Raw genomic sequence first — 19,566 nt, forward strand, 5'->3', positions numbered from 1 at the left:
AAGGTAGAGGAAGAAGGAGAAGGAAAGGAAAGGAGGTCGAGAAGAAGGAGAGAGATAAAGGAAGAGAAGAAGAAGAAGAAGAAGAAGAAAGAAAGAGAGGAAGTAGAAGGAGCAGAAGAAGAAGAGAATAAAGAAGAGCGTGTTCTAATATTCTACATTATTAATTTTATTGGAAACTAGCAGGTGATCCGTGCTCCGCAATGGTCTACTTAAAAACTTGACAAACTGAAAGCTTGATCAACTGAAATCTTGAAGAATTTGAAACAGGCCTATAACCATCCTCGTTAAATTAAGAATCTATATTATGCAAAATTTCAAGTTAATCAGTCCAGTAGTTCAGACGTGATGATAGGTCATTCGTGAATTTCCAATCCCGTACGTATATAAGCCAATTCTTTATCTTCATTATGGTATTATAGATTCAAGTAGCCTCGATATTCATAATGAAACATGTTGATTACCAAGGAATGTGAGTGTTATTTGCAATTTACTGCAAACGCGTGAATAGGGAGAAAAATATTTATTTCAATTTAAATAAAAACAAAGTCGATAAAATTGATGTTGCTTTGGAAAAAACTCTTATAGCACAGCTTTGAGAATATTATTTATAAAGGATAAGCTTATAATAATTGCTTTATTGGGCTATTTGTAATAAACATTCTAAGAAATATTCTAAAAATCTCAACAAGAAATGTTCACTTTTCAATGGCTACTTGTAGATACATGAAAAAATACAGTATATAGAAATATATTATATATATATGCTAAAAAAGTACTTGATTTTCCATTTTACTCAAATAATAAAGTACACAAAAATTAACAAAATATCAGGCAGTGTTGACAACTTACCATATAGAATTATGGCACAGCAAACTTTCTGGTGATCATCCTTTGTACTTTGTAATTGAATACTTCACTCTTAAAAAGTCCTGTTGAAGTTTCAAGAGTTATTTTCAAAATTCAACATTCCAGTTGAGCTGTAATCTGTTCTTCTATCACGTATGAACGCTTTTGGATGGAAAAATGACTTCAACTACAGTGGAGGAAGTTTGAATTTGAACTGCCGAAACGCCAAACACAAATCGCGGTCCATCCCAGCCTTCCAGTAGCACCAACTCAACAAATAGATTGTAATGCAACACTCCTTCAAAGATAACAAATACATTTCAATATTGTCCGATGAAATATAAAGAATGATATCACACATATTTTTATACACATTTTTCAGGCCTCCAATCAATTGAATAAATGTTTTATAGTTTGATAAACACTACCACTGCCTCTGCAATCTAAACTCCAAACTTTATTTTAGGTTATGTCTGCTTGTTGATTGTCGGCTCCTTTCACCCGGTGTTAGTGAATTCTAACTTTTAAATACACTTATTAATTATAACTTTTGATTGAAATAAAAATCAAGTATATCTAACAAAAATGAGTCTTAGACTAAAAAAGGAAGTGCAGAAATTATCTACTAACCCACCACCGGGAATATCATGTTGTACAAAAAACGATAACCTCAATAACTTGGAAGCTAGTAAGTAAATTTTAGCTTAACCAATATTATTAATATAGAAACATTGATTTTTAATCAATAATCTATATATATAAAAGCGAAATGGCACTCACTCACTGACTGACTGACTCATCACTCACTCACTCACTCACTCACTCACTCGCATAACTAAAAATCTACCGGACCAAAAAGTTCAAATTTGGTAGGTATGTTCAGTTGGCCCTTTAGAGGCGTACTAAGAAATCTTTGGCAATATTTTAACTCTAAGGGTTGTTTTTAAGGGTTTAAAGTTCGTCTTTTAGCATGTATATTCTTCTTCTCCCAATCTCTTAATTATAATTGAAATTACATATCATATGTTACTATAGAACTATAATCTAGATAGAGTACCTCTTCGAAACAGTTGTTAACTGGCAAACTAAATTAATAATTTGTCAGGTTGGCATTAAGTTGAGTTGACTTTGTGAGGTTGGCACCAAGTTGAAGATTTAAATGAATTTATCGCGGAAAAATTTATTGGGCACTGCTTCTTCTATCCTGGGAATATTATATTACTAGCCGTCAGGCTCGCTTCGCTCGCCATATCCGTTTAGCCAGACGTTTAGTCTGGATCCCTGACTGGATTGTTCTAACATATGATAAAAATGCTCAAATGAAAAATGCAGGCGAGCGAAGCGAGCCTGCTGATCTCATTCTTGGACGATCCAGTCGGGGGTCCAGGGGGCGGAGCCCCTGGCTAGAGGATATGGCGAGCGAAGCGAGCCTGACGGCTAGTCAATAATATGTTTGAAATATTAAGGCTGGTTGGCACTGGCCCTAGACTAGCCGGCTAGTTGAACACTATGTACAAAGTAGGATAATTCTCTATGATTGTACTAACCACTCCTGATTTTTTAAAGCTTTTGTAACGTCAAATATTATATTTTTAACTATAAAAGTTTAAAAATCATTAACGTGAAGTTAATTTAATAAAATTAACGGCCAGGTTAGCCAAGACAACTTACGAAGACGTTGAACCCTTCAGTGCAATGTGTTGGGTTCGAATCCCTTCGGTAGGCATGGGCATGATCATCTCATCAAACCATCCACACACAAGCTAATAGCTCGTCCTCGTTGAATCTTCATTCAGGAACTAAAGTGAAACATTGAAAAACTTCACTGCAATCAACAGGAAAGCGTCTTTGGGAGCTTAAAAGTTTGGCCTAAGTTAGATTAATATTGTCCCGTCACCATAAAAAATTCTAAAATGAGCATAACTTACTGTAGATTTGATAAATTTGGAATTTTGGATACAACCTCCCCGCTGGAATGTATGCCAGTCTTGTTATCTGGTATCTCCAGTCCAAATAAATATTGACTGTAGACTGTCATAACATTGAATTTTCTAATGATTGGCACTCGATGTACCAGCCGCTGTAAAGGAATCATGATACGGATAACCTTGTTTTGCGGGATCAGAATTTTTCTGCAGCCACCGGCATTTCTTCACAGCACAATAACATAACTGATAATAGTTAATTTCATTTAAATAAACGAAATAAGTTCGGCACTTTAGATATATGCCAATTTCATACATGTTAAACTGTAGTTGATTTTATTCAAATACACGAAATGGCTTTGACACCTATAATAGACTTGTGATAAATTAAAAAATATATATATTTTTTTTATTTCCAGGCATTGTTGGAGCGAATGGTAGTCCATATGAGAAGGGAGTTTTCCAACTTGAGCTCATAGTAACTGAAAAGTAAGTCAATATTTTAAGCTTTACTTGTCATAAATCTTGTATTCAATGTCACAAATCACTTTCTATTCGGTAGAATGTGATGAATATATATTTGTGGTAATGACAATATTTTGGATTGGGGATCCTATTTGAAAAATGATTCGATACAGAATTGCAAGAAAAATCAATGACGAGAACCGCACATCGATATCTCAAACTGTTTCAAAGATATTCACATTTAAAGATACTATACTAATAATTCATACAAAAATGAAATAAATGAGTGCATTAAAAATCTAAAAAGGAATGATACCATCAAATTTTATTCTTTTCAAGTGTTAGTAAACACTCTCCCACTCTCGTAACATCTAATCAACTCTTTAGGAGTTTGAACATCAAAGTTTGATCTTTCAGTTTTTTATGTACTCATCTATTACATTTATTAATATCTTTAAACAAATTTTAGAAATCAATGTGCGGTTTTCGCCAGTGATTTTTTCTTGAAATCCTGTATTCAAATCATTAATCACGGAGGTGATAGCGGACCAAAATTTTGAAACCACATGAAAATAGCTTTCCAATTCAAATAGGATCCCCAATCAAACATATTGTCAGATTATCTTTGTAAGAGAAATATAAAGCTGTTTCCATGATAATTATCCTTAGACCAGTTATAGAATAGACACGCTGGGAAGTCTAGCCTCTGAAGCCAACATCTACTACTATCGTCTACCCATCGAGACGTCAGCATCGGATAGAAAACTTTTCTGTAGAGTTTGTTTACATTGTTTTCCATAGAAGATTGTGTCTATTTCAGATGGAAGTGAATTATTATTCATGAAAATGGTGAACTCCCGCTGAAATAGAAATGGAAAACAATGTAAACAAACTCTACAGAAAAGTTTTCTATCCGATGCTGACGTCACGATGGGGCGATATGGCAGTAGATGTTGGCTTCATCGACTGAATATACAATGGGCGGTGACTATTTTATAACTGGTCTAAGTAATTATCACCAACCATGCTTATTTTTTAGTAAAATAAATTAATGTTGTATGTGTTATTGATTGCAGGTATCCGTTTGAGCCACCTCGTATCAAGTTTGTGACCCCGATCTACCATCCAAATGTGGATGCGGCGGGTCGTATCTGCCTGGATGTACTGAAAATGCCACCCAACGGAGGATGGAAACCCACCGCCACCATTGAAGGACTGCTCATTGCCATTCAGTCGCTGATCGAAACTCCCAATCCGGATGATCCACTCATGCCCGATATTGTATGCATCAATATTATTATTCATCAATTAAAATATTACCATAGAGAAAAGATAGCATAGGTATAGGATGCCATGTTATAGGGCTTTCATGTTCCAATTTTCACTGTTAACTCAAGTCAATATTGTTTTCATATTGAGGTCCACGTTATAATGACAGTGAAGAAAGATAAGAGAAAAACGTTGCCGATCCTCTGTATTGTCAATGCCTTCTATATACGGTAGCTGATACAGGTTTATTAATGTAATATTAACGGTTCATTCTTGTTTAAAATAATAGATTCTATTTAATTGAGCAAGAAATTATATTTTTCAATAATCTCATAATGAATTCTCATAACTGAGATGAAATATTTTGTTAATTAATTATTAAATCTACATTGTTAAAAGACGATCTGGAAACAGAGCAAAGCGAGAAAGAGATAGCGCTATTTGCTTTGTTGAATGATAGACAAGGATAGTAATAATACCATTGCTAATCAAACACTGTCATTATAACGTGGACCTCACTATAGAGGTTCTTTTTCGTGAAGCTATGTGACGCTGGTAGTCTCTCATACTGTGCCGTTCTAACACTCTCACCCGGCCAAAACAGTAACAACAGACTGCAGTCTACAGTAATCAGGCTTAACATAAAATCGGCGTTAAATTTCGATCATACACGACCTATACAAATCCCATTGTAAAGGTCGTTTATGTTCCAAAAGATAGCATAATATAATCCTATTATATTAAGCGAGCGATTTCTGTAGTTATGTTTATATTTTTATATCTGGTTATTTATGTTCAACGGATCTCGAAAACGGCTCTAACGATTTTCACGGAATTTGGAACATAGTAGGTTTATGATATAAAGATTCGATTGCATTAAGTCTCATCCGGAAAACTCGCTGAACAACATTAAAAGGATTATTCATCCTTGGCTGAAAAAGCTGAGACTTTCGTCGTCTGTGGATAGTAAAAAGTGAGCGAGTGATTCTGTGGAAAATCAAAATATCGCATCCCCGAAATTCATAAGCTGACGTATAGCCAGCTGTAAAATATAAACACGATCATCTTAGAGAATTGTGTTCTGTTTATCAATAAATAAAAATAACGAGCGAAGCTCGGTGCCCCGATATTATATCTAAATTTGGGAAAGGAACAGTTTTGGGCTTTAAGCCTGTTGTTCCTTTCCCAATCATTCATAATTGAGAAGATATTGTATGTATCAATGTATAAATAAAGAAATACATAAATAAGAAGGTAATCCCACTTATGCTATCGCTTCTCTATGCTATTACAGAGTTAAAATTAACTAGATATTTCAAAGCAATTACAAATTCGAATATTAATAAAAATAGAAATCGCAAGTACCCTTTTTAAAATTGTTACATAATTTGAATGTGTGGGAAGAAATGTTGTGGTACTTATTTATACATCTATTCACGATACAAAATGACACTGATATAATAGAGGAAATTAATGTAGGAAATCAATTTAGAAAAAATTAATACATCAAAATTATTTTGATGTAATAGAACACTGATAGATAAAATAATAAGGCAATCCTTGTGCTATATTTCTTCCACATTCAAATGGTAATTTCTCCATAATTGAAATTATAGATCATTTATGCCACTATATTTGTTCAAAAATAATTTGAATTACCGAACCAGGTTTCATGACAACAACTGCCACTTCAGTTGAACTGATGCTTAGCTAGAAAAGGATAGCGCTATCTTCTTTGTCGAATTATGACAAGGATAGCAACACCAATGATAATCTAAAACTGCTTTTATAACGTGGACCCCATCATATACGTCTGTGTTACTGACTCCTTATTTATCTCCTATTAATGGATGATCATCTCAGAAAGATTGGGAAACCAATTCAATATACCATTTTCCTACAGTTACAAAAAGTGACCATTCCTGCACTGATTACAGAACGCAAAGAATCACTTTTCCCCTGTAGTGTGCAATGTATTACTTTGCGTACTCTTAATACTTTACGTATTATCTTGCAGCCATCCCAATCAGCTGTTGACATTGTTGGCGTGTATTTTGAATGCGAATTTGTTCTATTTTTTTATGATTTACAAATAAATAAAAATGAGAACTCATTAAATTATAACTTACATTTTGTATAATATTAATTTTTTCATTCATAATTGATGGGTTGAAAATTATTAGAAATTAAGATTTACTCAAATTATTCAAATTTTCAAATTAATTGGATTAATTTAATTTTTAATTTGAATAAATTATCGATTATTAATTTTCAATTGGATTATCAAGTTTAAAATAAATTAAAGTTGTTATTAATAACAAAATTATACAAACATTTGATGGGTTTTACCCATAATCAACCACTTTTCATATTCAATGGTAACTGTAGGAAAAATTTGATGTGAAATACGTGCGCAAAGTTCCTCTGCTGCACTCAAGAAACCATTCCGCCCTCGCCTACGGCTCGTGCGTAAACGTTTCTTTCGGTGCAGCAAACTGTCACTCTGCGCACTAGTTGCACAAATAACTATTTCATAACTATTTGATTAATGTAGTTTTTTCTCATCATTTCAGGCACAGGAATTCAAATATGACAAGACCTCGTTTCATAGTAAAGCTGAGGAGTGGACTCTCAAGCATGCCGTACAAACTCTATCAGTGTTAACGGTGAGTAACTTATTTCTTAATTCACAAAATTATCTCAACGAAAATACAAATCAGTGCTATTAGATATCCTAAGGGCAGGTTTCCGAGCTCGGGATTTAGCTAAGTTCTAGACTTTAACCAGCTGGAGTCAGAAAATTGTCTTTCCGAAACGGGGCATAGAGGCAGTTTTTATGATAATCTTTATTTTCTCGTTTCTATAATTGGAAACCTTGACGAGATGAAACATTCCTAAATAATTCAAAATAGCTGAAACTTTACACTATTTTCTCTTTATTTTATTTTGTGTTCATTTCTCTAGTTTTTCGAAATTTAATTTAAACGTGGACTTTGACTACGCCCCGTTTCGGAAAGACAATTTTCTGACTCCAGCTGTTTAAAGTCTAGAACTTGGCTAAATCCCGAGCTAACTGGCTCTAAAATCATTGCACAACAAATAATATTGTCATTAGGTGAAATAGTAGGAGGATTTTTTTGGATTTCTGTTGAATAAATTATGTTTCCCCATGATTCTTTAGTCTTAACAAATAAAAACTTCCCATTAAATGTGTATTGCAAACCCTTTCATCTTTGCTAGTGATGAATGGAATTTCATAAGATTTGAAATCATTTTCAGTACTGACTTTTAACGTGAATCTCATTATAGAATAAGAACCAGTACCTTTCTTTCTTAAGGTAGTAGTCAGACAATTTATTTGAAGATAATTTATTTCGCATTCTTAGCTATAACTATTTCTTCATCCAATCTTCTGCTGAGCATCTCCACGTTATTAATCATTTTCTGATTCTCTGTTTCAAATAGACCAATTTGGCATAATAACAACCATAGAGACAGTACAGTACCATTCTTTTTTAATGTAGTGTTTACACATTGGTAGAATAATAATTTTATGACTGTGTTTTAAACTGAAAAATTGCATGATTTGACTACAAGATTACCTATTTTGGACTATGTGTAACCTTAACTAAATTTAGGAGAGGAATAGCACAAGGTTACCTTATTTTTTCTCTCCCTATCATTTTGTAGATGTACTTATTTTATGAATCAATAAGGAATAAATAATTCTTCATGAAAATTTATGAATTAAATAAAAAAAATTCTTGAAAAAAGTGAGAGAGAGCATACCATTTTATCGGATTTCATTCTAAATATATCCTTAAAATAAAGCTGTGCTTAGTGAGAGAAGTTGTGTGTATTTTTAAGTTCAAAATTTTTTAAAATAGCTTGATCAATTCAATATGAAGTGATAATTAAGTGTTATATTTAATATAGTTTGGTGTTTTTATTTCTCTAAATTCAAAATCTTTAGCTTATATATATTTTTGGACGAAAATTGAACTTGAACGTTTTACAGAAGAAACATAACCTATTTTGGGACATTTATTAATTTATCAAAATTTGGGAAAGGATAGATTTGGGCCAAGCTGTTGTTCCTTCCTAATCATATTTATATGATTTGTGATTCTGTCCACGAATAAATAAATAAAATAAATAAATAAATACTATAGTAAAGGACAAGCCTGTTTTCTCTCCCAATCATTCGAGAGTAACGGTAGTATTTTATTAACATTGGTGTTGCTACCTTGTCTATCATTCGACAACGCAGATAGCGCTATCATTTTCTAGCTCTACAACGTTGACAGATTTTTTGTTAACAATTTGAAATACAGTTAATTAACAGAATATTTAATCTCAATTGATTATTTTAAACATGAATGAACAGTGTTAATATTCCATCATAAATGCCGGTATCAGCTATCCTCTATAGAAGGCAATGGCAAGGCAGAGAATCTGCAACACTGTTTCCATATCTTTCTCAACTGCTATTATAATGTGGAGGTCACTATAGCAATTTTCATGTTTGAGTATCTGCTGTCATTATAACGCGGACCGCACTATTATGAGTCATTGATGAACAAAGACGATACCGGATTATCCTTGTTTTTACAAAAGTATGTTGTCAACAATAATTTCTGTTTGTTTTTTTTTCAATGAATGTGTCTATTTTTCTTCCAGGAGAAACCAGACAATGAGAAGAAAAGTGCTAAGAGGAAGAGCTCCGAGTTGGAGACTAGAGACGAGAATGATGCGAAAAAATTGAAAGAAAACTAATTAATTTTTGTAAAAAAAATTATAAAGTGATATTACACTGAGCTAGTTATAGAGGCGCTCACTAGCGGCGTTCGTCTGAGAGTCAACACACCACAGAATTAGATCTAATATAGTTATTACTTTGAAATGTAATAATTATGTCCTTTGAGGTGATTATTTTTTTTTAAAACTAGACTAAAATAGAATTAAATCTAAAATATTTATTATTTTGAAATGTAACAATTCAAAAGAATTAACTATTTCACCAGCCTGTTCTGTGTCAAGGTTCACGTTTATGGCCCAGTTGCACAGAAGCCTGTTAATTTTTAACCGTGATGAAATGCTACAAGAACCAAAAGCCTTCTTTTTAAAAAACCCTTCTCTGATTAGTTTTTGTTGCATTTAATCATTATAACAGGTATTTGTGTAATCAGGCCTAAATAATGAATCAAAAATTGTTTTTATTCACACATTTACAGTTGATTCAATTTCTTCCATTCAATTTTTTTACTGTTGATTGACCGAGCGAAGTGAGGTCCAAGATTCAAGTCGACGGTTTGGCATTTCTCTTAATGTTTAAATGTTGCTCATTTACGGCGAAATGCGGTAATAGATTTTCATGAAATTTGACAGGTATGTTCCTTTTTTTAATTGCGCGTCGACGTATATACAAGGTTTTTGGAAATTTTGCATTTCAAGGATAATATAAAAAGAAAAAGGATCCTCCTTCATACGCCATATTAGGGTAAAAATCAGACTATAGAATTATTCATCATAAATCAGCTGACAAGTGATTACACAGATGTGTGGAGAAGCCAGTCTATTGCTGTATTTCCATAAGGTCTATAGTTTCAATCAGGTACTTGTGGATGAGAATACTGCGTGAGGTCTACTGTTCACAGAACTACTAGTTTGACTTTTTATTCAAATACTGGACTGTTTTTTCGTGGCTACGTCACGAATTTAACAGCTGTTAAATTCCCAACATAACTCTAACAACAGTACCAGTAATCAAACTAATAGTATAATATAATTGACAATCAATAAAAATATTATAAATATGTGATAATATAAGAAGGTTAATGGCCGGTTTCCGAGCTCGGGGTTTAGCTAGTGCTAGACTTTACACAGCTGAAGTCAGAAAATTGGCTTTTCGAAACTGAGTGTAGTCCCAGTTTTTATGGTAATCTTAATTTTCTCATTTCTATAATTGAACCGGTGATTTGAAAAAGGGTATAAGTCCATAAAGCCCAATTTTTCAGGAGACACAAAAAACTCTCTATCTTCTATATTTTCATCTGGATTTTTAAACTTTATATACAAAAGTTATTAGTTGCAATAATATACATAATACTATTCAGTAAAATTTTCAAAAAGAAATTCCATTTCTCCAATAAATACCCATTAAAGGTCAAAAACTTATACCCTTTTTACAATCAATTTGATTTTTGAGTATTGTGAATATTAAAATGATTGAAGACATGCAAAATTATTCAAATAATACATTTATTTGAAAAAATCATTAATCAGAGATGAAAAAAAAAATGTTATCAATATAATCATACCCTCCTCTCATCCCCTATTCATAGTTTTTCATCTTGATTGGCCATTGTGATTGGTCATTGCATGAGCGAGTCATAAAATGCTTTGTGCTCATCAGGGATGTATTTTAATAGTTTCCTTACATCCTCCACTTTCTTGTAGTTCAGAGGAATCACTCCTGTGTACGATTTCTCTTCAATTCGTGGAAGTGAGAGGATGACATTGTTTTTCTGAAGTTTGAAGCAGTTGTCAGTAAGTTGAAGCAGTTGTGTAGGTGTGTAAGTCCTTATGCCTCAATGAAACTGCTTGCTTGAATGTATCTTGCACTCATATAAATCAGTATTTCTCACGACCCTTCTACACTTAGGTAGAGAAACGTCATTTTCACTATCAGAACTCTCAGATAACATTTTGGAAAATGAAAATATTATTATAACGAAGCCAAAGAAGCATAGAGACCAACAATATTGAACAGATCACTGGACTGACTAAACTGAAAAGAAAATGTGAGTGTAGAAAGATGGCTGGGAAATAAATAAAGATTTCAAACTACAAATCTTTAGATGGCCGACATAGACGACAACAGTAATCAGCTGACTGCAAACAGCCGTGTTGACTGTAAAAACGATACTAGTCCTGGACTGATACCCTTCTTCAAATCAATGTAGAAATGAATGGCTATAACTTCCGTTTGGTTCTATGGACTAATATCCTTTTTACACTAATCGAAAGGTCTATCTTAATGGAACAAAATGGCTACAATAACTCATTTTGACAAAAAATTGGACTTATACCCTTTTTACAATCAGAGGTTCAATTAGAAACGTTTTTCCTTGGCGAAATGGAACATTCCTAAATAATTCTAAATAGCTGAGACGTTACAATATTTTCTCTTAATTTTATTTAGTGTTCGATTTTCTAGTTCTTCGAAATTAAATTTGAACGTGAACTGCGAAACCCGTTTCGGAATGCCAATTTTCACACTCCAGCTGTTTAAAATCTAGAACTTAGCTAAATACCAAGCTCGGAAAACGAGCTATCATAACAACTATTATTTAGCTAATGAAACCTTTGTTAAGAGTGTAAATTTATTTATACACTCTGTTCCACTAAACTTGGCTTGGTAATTCCACTTTGGAATAAAAAATTATCTAATAAATGATTCAAAAACAGCCTAAAATTACCCATCACTATGTGTAAATAATTGTAAAAGAATCAAATGTAAATAAACTATTTTTATTATAAATTCGCCTCAGTTATTCGAATGAAATATCCTTGGATGTCATGTAACTATAGTAAGGTCCACGCTATAATGACAGATGTGAAAGATAGGACAACAGTGTTGCCGATTCTCTGTCTTGCCAATGCTTTCAATAGAGATAGCTGATATGGTTATGTCATCACATTGGCGAAATTCACTCCTTTTCTTGAGTTATAAGCATTTGAAGATGAGTGATTTCTCTGATCTGTGAGTAGAGTGAAGAAAGATTTCATGCTTCAGTGAATAACTCAATGTAATATTACCGTTCATTCTTGTTTTAAATAATCAATTAGATCTTATCGTCAAAGAAATTAAACTAGAATGAACAGATGATATTACATTAGCCGGCATCAGCTATCCTCTATAGAAGGCAGTGGCCAGGCAGAGAATAGGCAACGTTGTTCTTCTATCTTTCTCTACTGCCATTATAACGTGAACCTCACTATAAATAGCAGAATAACATTGAGTGCCCACTCAACGCATTTCCTTCCACTATTTAGTTCTTCGGATAATTGACCGAGCGAAGTGAGGTCTAAGATTCAAGTCGACGGTTTGGCATTTCTCTTAATGTTTATATGTTGCGCATTTACGGCGAAACGTGGTAATAGATTTCCATGAAATTTGACAGGTATGTTCCTTTTTAAATTGCGCGTCGACGTTTAAACAAGGTTTTTGGAAATTTTGCATTTCAAGGATAATATAAAAGGAAAAGGAGCCTCCTTATACGCCAATATTAGAGTAAAAATCAGACTATAGAATTATTCATCTTAAATCAGCTGTCGTATGGACTATAATAGGCCTACTACGAATACCTACTATTACCTAAGTAATAGTAGGTATTGCTACTACGGTACCCGTTCAAAAACATCGAACATCTTGAAATAATGTATCTTTCCATCAACGTTAATAGACAGTTGACTATAATACTACCCGTTCAAAAACATCGAACATCTTGAAAATATCTTTCCATCAACGTTGTAGACAGTTGCAGCCAGACCTGATAACAGCGCTCACGCTCACATTCCGGGACGACACGTCACGGTACGATAGGACAGAAAGCTTTATGTTTATTATTTAGGATTTTTTCTGGACATTTAAAATTCATAAATTATTTATTAATTTTTGAGAAAACATAACAACAGGTCAATGTAACTTACTGAGCGTGAGGTCTACTGTTCACAGAACTAGTAGTATTTACAGTGGCAGGAGTCATTAGTTCTATTTAAATATCTTTTATTGGGTAGCCTATATTGATTAATTATTATTTTCTAGCAGATGTAACTGCAATATTTCTGAATCAACTCTTCAACCTTCACAGATTTGTAGATGGAGCTTCAACCTTCATCACAGATTCGCGTTAGATGGAGAATTTTAGGACCAATAAATCAAATTATTATCTACATGTTCAATCAACACCTGGAAAATAATAATTAATTCGAATATAAAAATTTTGTTGAAATGCATTGGGAATCTGTAAATAATCACAAATACCTAACATAATCAATCTTTTATTGATCTAAACAACAACCATAGAATAACAATTATTTATTTACATGCAATAACAGATAAGACAATAGACTTGGAATGTCAAAACTAGAGTTCCAATACGAGATTATTATAATATGAAGGGTTCACAGTACTATTCTTTATTTATGTTCACAATATATTGAAATAAAGACACTTTTCATTGTATAATAACTTAGATTCCAGCACTTGTGGAAGGTACAGAGTTAAAATAATTTGCAAAAGCTACACCGAAGCAGCTGCGTTTGGTTTTGTAGAAAAATAGAAAACAATACTTACTTTTAAAATTTATCATTGATAAATGAATTTCCTTGATGAATAAAATATAATTGAATATATATAAGTGTGAATAGTTTTAATATTACACCAGATATACCGGTATCAGTTATCCTCAATAGAAAACAGTGACAAGGCAGAGAATCGACAACGCTGTCTCCTATCGTTCTCCACTGCCATTATAACGTGGACCTTACTATATTGCCGGAGTGATCCGTGGTCTAGTGGATAGAGTGCTTGCGTAGCAGCATAGAGATCCCGGGTTCAAACCCTCTCACAACCAAAAGTTTTTTTAACCAGATCACTCCCGTGTTATCGGATGGGCACGTTAAATTGTCGGTCCCGGCTGAAGTATGACAGTCGTAAGGCCCATTGACGGCTCAAATTATATATTCAGGCGATGGGACCTTCCCGCAAGGGACTCCCCACCAACAAAAGCCATACGAATTTTTTTTTACTATATTGCCGTTGCGGATAGAGCACATTAACTATAAATTCATTAGATTCTTTGAATTAATATATTTTACTACTTTACTATTTTATACTTTAATATATTTCTTTTACGATTCATATCTAATGAATTTTTTGTTTAGTCATTAGTTTTGAAGAAGAAATTGGACTTTTTGAAGTGAAAAGTGAAATTATAACCTCATTCTTTTTTGAAACTTTTATTTGTAAAAATTGGGAAAAGACAGTTTTGGGCTATGCCTGTTGTCTTCTCCCACTCATATTATATTGTAATTATAACCTCACTAAAGAAAATCACTTACCAAGTTCATCTCCAACGGCAAAGTCCTGTGGTAGAATGGCCAACTTTTGTATATGCTGTGCTCTTGAAATGGATTTCGCATTTGCCCTTTTGAGTCCCTCATGCAGAGCCTTCTTAACCTGCAATTAGCAACAAAATATAATAAGATAAATAACTTTTTAGATGGTTTAATATTTTTTTAGTAATAATAATTTTTGGATAGTAGCACTCATCGAATTTCCCTAGCTGTTAACCCTGTTGTCAATATTTGCAGTACCGGTAGCACAAGTCTTCGTTGTGGTTTACAGCAATTAACTTTGGATTTTCGTTTAATGATAATTAGATAAATAACATCACATACAAAACAACAGATGGAGGAAGTTAATACAGTAAATCTATAAACACAATTAATTATCAAGTACCTACCCTTTAATTACGTGTTGTGATAAGATAAAATGGTTCTTGATAACTTTCATTTTTTCAACAATTTCAGAAGCCCTAAAAACAAAAGTGAGCAAATCTAGTGTACGATAGACCTACCATACAAGTGGACTGTTTTTTAGCTATAGTTATGCTGTGTAAACTTAATAGCTTATTTTTTAACTTGATTATGTAAAAAATAACAGTATTTGTGGTTTCTTGAAAGCTATGATTGCTTTCACTGGAGGAAAACTGATTCTGCTTACTAACTGGGCTACTGTGGGAATCTAATCTTTTACAGATTTCAACTATAATAGTATCTTAAGTAACAAGGATGGGAAGGGGCCTTCTGCAGGCGAGAATGATGTTTCTAGTCAAAGCGTTAGCCGAGACTAGAATTTCATTCGAGCACTGCAAAAGACATTCACGTCCAAGTAACATACACTATTTTTTGTCATAATAATTCAAAGAATAATAATTGAGAAATATGAAACATTACCTGCTTGTGCTGAAGTTAATACTTGCTTTCTATAAACATAACCTAATTTACAAATTCCGAATAAGGAATTTTGTGGAAGTTGACAAAACTTCCACCTGGAGCACTGAAGGTGGTTTTTCGTTGCAGTTTTGCTGCTCTGTAGCTAATTCTATGGCCATATTATTGCTTAAGTGAATTTTCCAACATTTGAACTTGAAAAAAATGCATCCTATTCATATATTAATGTACTGCATGTTTTTTGTTTTAACTTCGTTGTAGTTCAGACACTGTGTTACATTTGTAATCATTTGAAAAACACTTACTTTTTGGCGGATTGAGGAGTGCTTACTGTTTGGAATTGAGATCAGCCTGATGAAGCTCACCCTCAGGAGTGAAACGCATTCCTCAACTCGCCAAAAAATTAAGTGTTATTCAAATATTTTCAATGTCTAAAACACACAGTGTCTAAACTACAAAAAAGTTATTATATAGTGTTTCATCATAGAAAGAAACATCAATTTTTTTGTTTTATTGCATGATTTACAACCACTCTGTGATATATATTGAGGTTTCTTATAACTTGATTGTTCCTTGGCAATAACATTTTATTTATTTATTAATTTACCTTTTCGAGTTTGTCGGCATCAGCAAGTATTTCAGAAACAGTTTGACTGGGAGCACCCAACTCTTGGCACCAATCCTGAACATCACGGGTCAATTTGTCAATAGGTTTTCCTTCTTCGTCCACTTCAGTCTAAAAAATTCGAAACAATTAATTTTTTAAATATAATTCATTTATTCATTCAATATACACAATTTATTCATTTATTTGTTTATGATACAAATGACACTGATGTAATAAAACTGGTGGATAAATAATAATAATAAGGCAATCCTTGTGCTATTTTTCTTCCAAGTTTAGATGATGACATTTCAGATTAAAATAATTGGGGGAGGACCAACAAATTCAATAGTGAAATTATTCAAGCAAGAATCAATAGAAAAACATGGTTTTTTAGTGATTATCCGCCATTTTTCTCAAAAATATTACGGAGCTCCTGCAATTTTCCCAGAGATGAGACTCATGGCAGTTGATAGGGCTTATAAATAGCTATCCATGGTATAAATTTGAAGGAAATCGTTAGAGCCGTTTTCGAGAAAACCGTGAAAAACATGGTTTTTTAGTGATTATCCGCCATTTTTCTCAAAAATATTACGGAACTCCTGCAATTTTCCCAGAAATGAGACTCATGTCAGTTGATAGGGCTTATAAATAGCTATTCATGGTATAAATTTGAAGAAAATCGTTAGAGCCGTTTTCGAGAAAACCGTGAAAAACATGGTTTTTTAGGGATTATCCGCCATTTTTCTCAAAAATATTACGGAGCTCCTGCAATTTTCCCAGAAATGAGACTCATGTCAGTTGATAGGGCTTATAAATAGCTATCCATGGTATAAATTTGAAGAAAATCGTTAGAGCCGTTTTCGAGAAAACCGTGAAAAACATGTTTTTTAGTAATTATCCGCCATTTTCTCGAGAATATTACGCAGCTCCTGCAATTTTCCAGAAATGAGACTTATGTCAGTTGATAGGGCTCATAAATAGCTATCCATGGTATAAATTTAAAGAAAATCGTTAGAGCCGTTTTTGAGAAAATCGTGAAAACATGGTTTTTTAGTAATTATCCGCCATTTTTTCCGCCACCTTGAATTGAATTTTATTGAATTTCTTATTGTCGGTCCTCTTGGTATAAGGACCTTAAGTTTAAAATTTCAAGTCAATCGGTTAATTAGGAATGGAGTTATCGTGTTCACAGACATACACACACACACACACATACACACACACACACACACACACACACACAGAGACCAACACCCAAAAATCATGTTTTTGGACTTAGGGGACCTTGAAACGTATAGAAAACTTGAAATTGGGGTACCTTAATTTTTTTTTGGAAAGCAATACTTTCCTTACCTATGGTAGTAGGGCAAGGAAAGTAAAAACACAAAGATATTGAAAGGAAAAGACTTGAATGCTGACCTAAGAATTTTGTCAATAACACTATTATTTGATCAAAGTTAATTTAAATTACAGAACCAGGTTTCATGGCTACACATTCTACATCTTTAGGTGGACAAATAATGTTATTGATTGTTGTTGATTGTTATTGTTTAAGGAGCAGGACCTGATCAATTTATTTAATAAATTGGAATTGACAACATCAACGTCTTATTCTTTCAATTATGGAGAACTATCACAACATCTCATATCATACAATCAAATTGACAAAGATATTGCAAAATGTAATATTTCATTTATTTAAATCAGTAAAATTAATTATATTAATTAAATCAGTAGAGGGGTCCCAATTATGATATCCCACTATTATATTATATGTTTGGGTGATCACAATATTCTTACCTGAAACATGAACAAAAAATGTATATATGTTGTTAAGAGCACGGTATTTAGATGAAAACGGTAGGGGTCATGAATGTGTGCGCAGTGGCCAGCCAGCTAGATTGCGTCATCGCCACCAACCGAGGTTTTTTCAACACCTATTAGAAATTTATGAAACGTATTTTTGTTAAAAACTGATGATTGGATATAAAATTACGTCAGCTACACCGGAAATTTAGCACAAACATGCGCGTGACACCTACCGTCTTCTTCTATATACCGTGGTTAAGAGATAGTATAAGAAGATATCCCATGGTATAGTCTGTTAATGTTCCAATTTTCAATGTTAACTCAACCCGATAATCCTATAGTGAGGTCCACGTTATAATGGCAGTGGAGCAAGATAGGAGACCTACGTTGCCGAACCTCTCTGTCTTGTCAATGCTTTCTATAGACGGTAGCTGATAAAGGTTTATTGATGTAGTATTAACTGTTCATTCTCGTTTAAAATAATCAATTCTATTTTATCAAGCAAGAAATTATATTTTTCAATAATTTCATAATTAAGATGAAATATTTTGTAAATTAATTATTAATTCTACATTGTTAAAATACGATCTGGCAACAGCACAGAGCGAGAAAGAGCTAGCGCTATCAGCTTTGTTGAATGATAGCAATACCATTACTAATCAAACACTGCCATTATAACGTGAACCTCACTATAGTCTCTCATACTGTGTTGTTCTTTACACTCTCACCCGGCCGAAACAGTAATGATAGACAGTAGTCGACATTAATCGACTTGAATTAAAAAAAATCGGCTTGAAAATCGGAACATAAACGCTCTATATCATGGGAAATCTTCTTATGCTATCTTTTCTCTATGGTATAATTAAGTATTTATTACTTTGAGTTGGACTGCTTAATAGAGTAGTTTATTCACTTTCTTAGTAAGGGCTACTCGTAGGGTACTCGTATTTACATAAAAATTAAAAATCAAAGTTTCTCTATGTTTTTACCATAAATGATACAGTATCACCACACATGGTACAGTATCAAAACAATATGATAAAGTATCATCTAAACATGGTACACAACACCATGGGATATCTTCTTGTACTATCTTTTCTCTATGACAGTGCTTTCTAGATCTCAATTACTTTTATGAAGCAAAATACTTTATTTATTTAATCATTCAGAGTTGCACAACTTACAGAAAAGCAAAAATTATTTGAATTATTTATTATTTATTTTGAATTATATTTTACTAAGCAAGAATTATATTTTTCAATAATTTCATAATTAAAATGAAATATCTTGTTAATTAAATATTAATATTGTACACTGTTAAAAGACTATCTGGCAACTAATGATCTTAGTATAAATGTCCCAACAAAAATCTTCATGTTTGCCGATGATACCGGGTTCAAACCCTCTCAATACCAAAAGTTTTTTAACCAGATCACTCCCGTGTTATCGGATGGACACGTTAAATTGTCGGTCCCGGCTGAAGTATGACAGTCGTAAGGCCCATTGACGGCTTAAATTATATATTCAGGCGGTGGGACCTTCCCGCAAGGGACTCCCCACCAACAAAAGCCATACGAATTTACTTTTTTACCGCAGTTCTTAATAAGCATAAAAATGATGCTC

General features: G+C 33.0%; 1 protein-coding gene across 1 annotated transcript; it reads left to right on the top strand.

The window, feature by feature from the left end:
- Nucleotides 1–1,291: 1,291 nt before the first annotated feature.
- On the top strand, nt 1,292–9,865 carry LOC111046779 (ubiquitin-conjugating enzyme E2 T-like). The gene is made up of 5 exons (XM_039444801.1): nt 1,292–1,534; nt 3,191–3,260; nt 4,313–4,517; nt 7,079–7,171; nt 9,186–9,865. The coding sequence occupies exons 1-5, from the start codon at nt 1,432–1,434 to the stop codon at nt 9,279–9,281; spliced, it is 567 nt and encodes a 188-aa protein (XP_039300735.1). The 5' UTR covers nt 1,292–1,431; the 3' UTR covers nt 9,282–9,865.
- The last annotated feature ends 9,701 nt before the right edge of the window (nt 9,866–19,566 follow it).

The sequence above is a fragment of the Nilaparvata lugens genome, unplaced genomic scaffold, assembly GCF_014356525.2.
Source record: "Nilaparvata lugens isolate BPH unplaced genomic scaffold, ASM1435652v1 scaffold5549, whole genome shotgun sequence".
Classification (NCBI taxonomy): Eukaryota; Metazoa; Arthropoda; class Insecta; order Hemiptera; family Delphacidae; genus Nilaparvata; species Nilaparvata lugens.

What these genes read in the sequence shown, in the direction of transcription:
- LOC111046779 (XM_039444801.1), top strand. Translation starts at nt 1,432, where the DNA reads ATGAGTCTTAGACTAAAAAAGGAAGTGCAGAAATTATCTACTAACCCA. An exon ending in ATCCACTCATGCCCGATATT is followed by an intron (nt 4,518 to 7,078) that starts GTATGCATCAAT and finishes TCATCATTTCAG; the next exon opens with GCACAGGAATTCAAATATGA. An exon ending in AAACTCTATCAGTGTTAACG is followed by an intron (nt 7,172 to 9,185) that starts GTGAGTAACTTA and finishes TTTTTCTTCCAG; the next exon opens with GAGAAACCAGACAATGAGAA.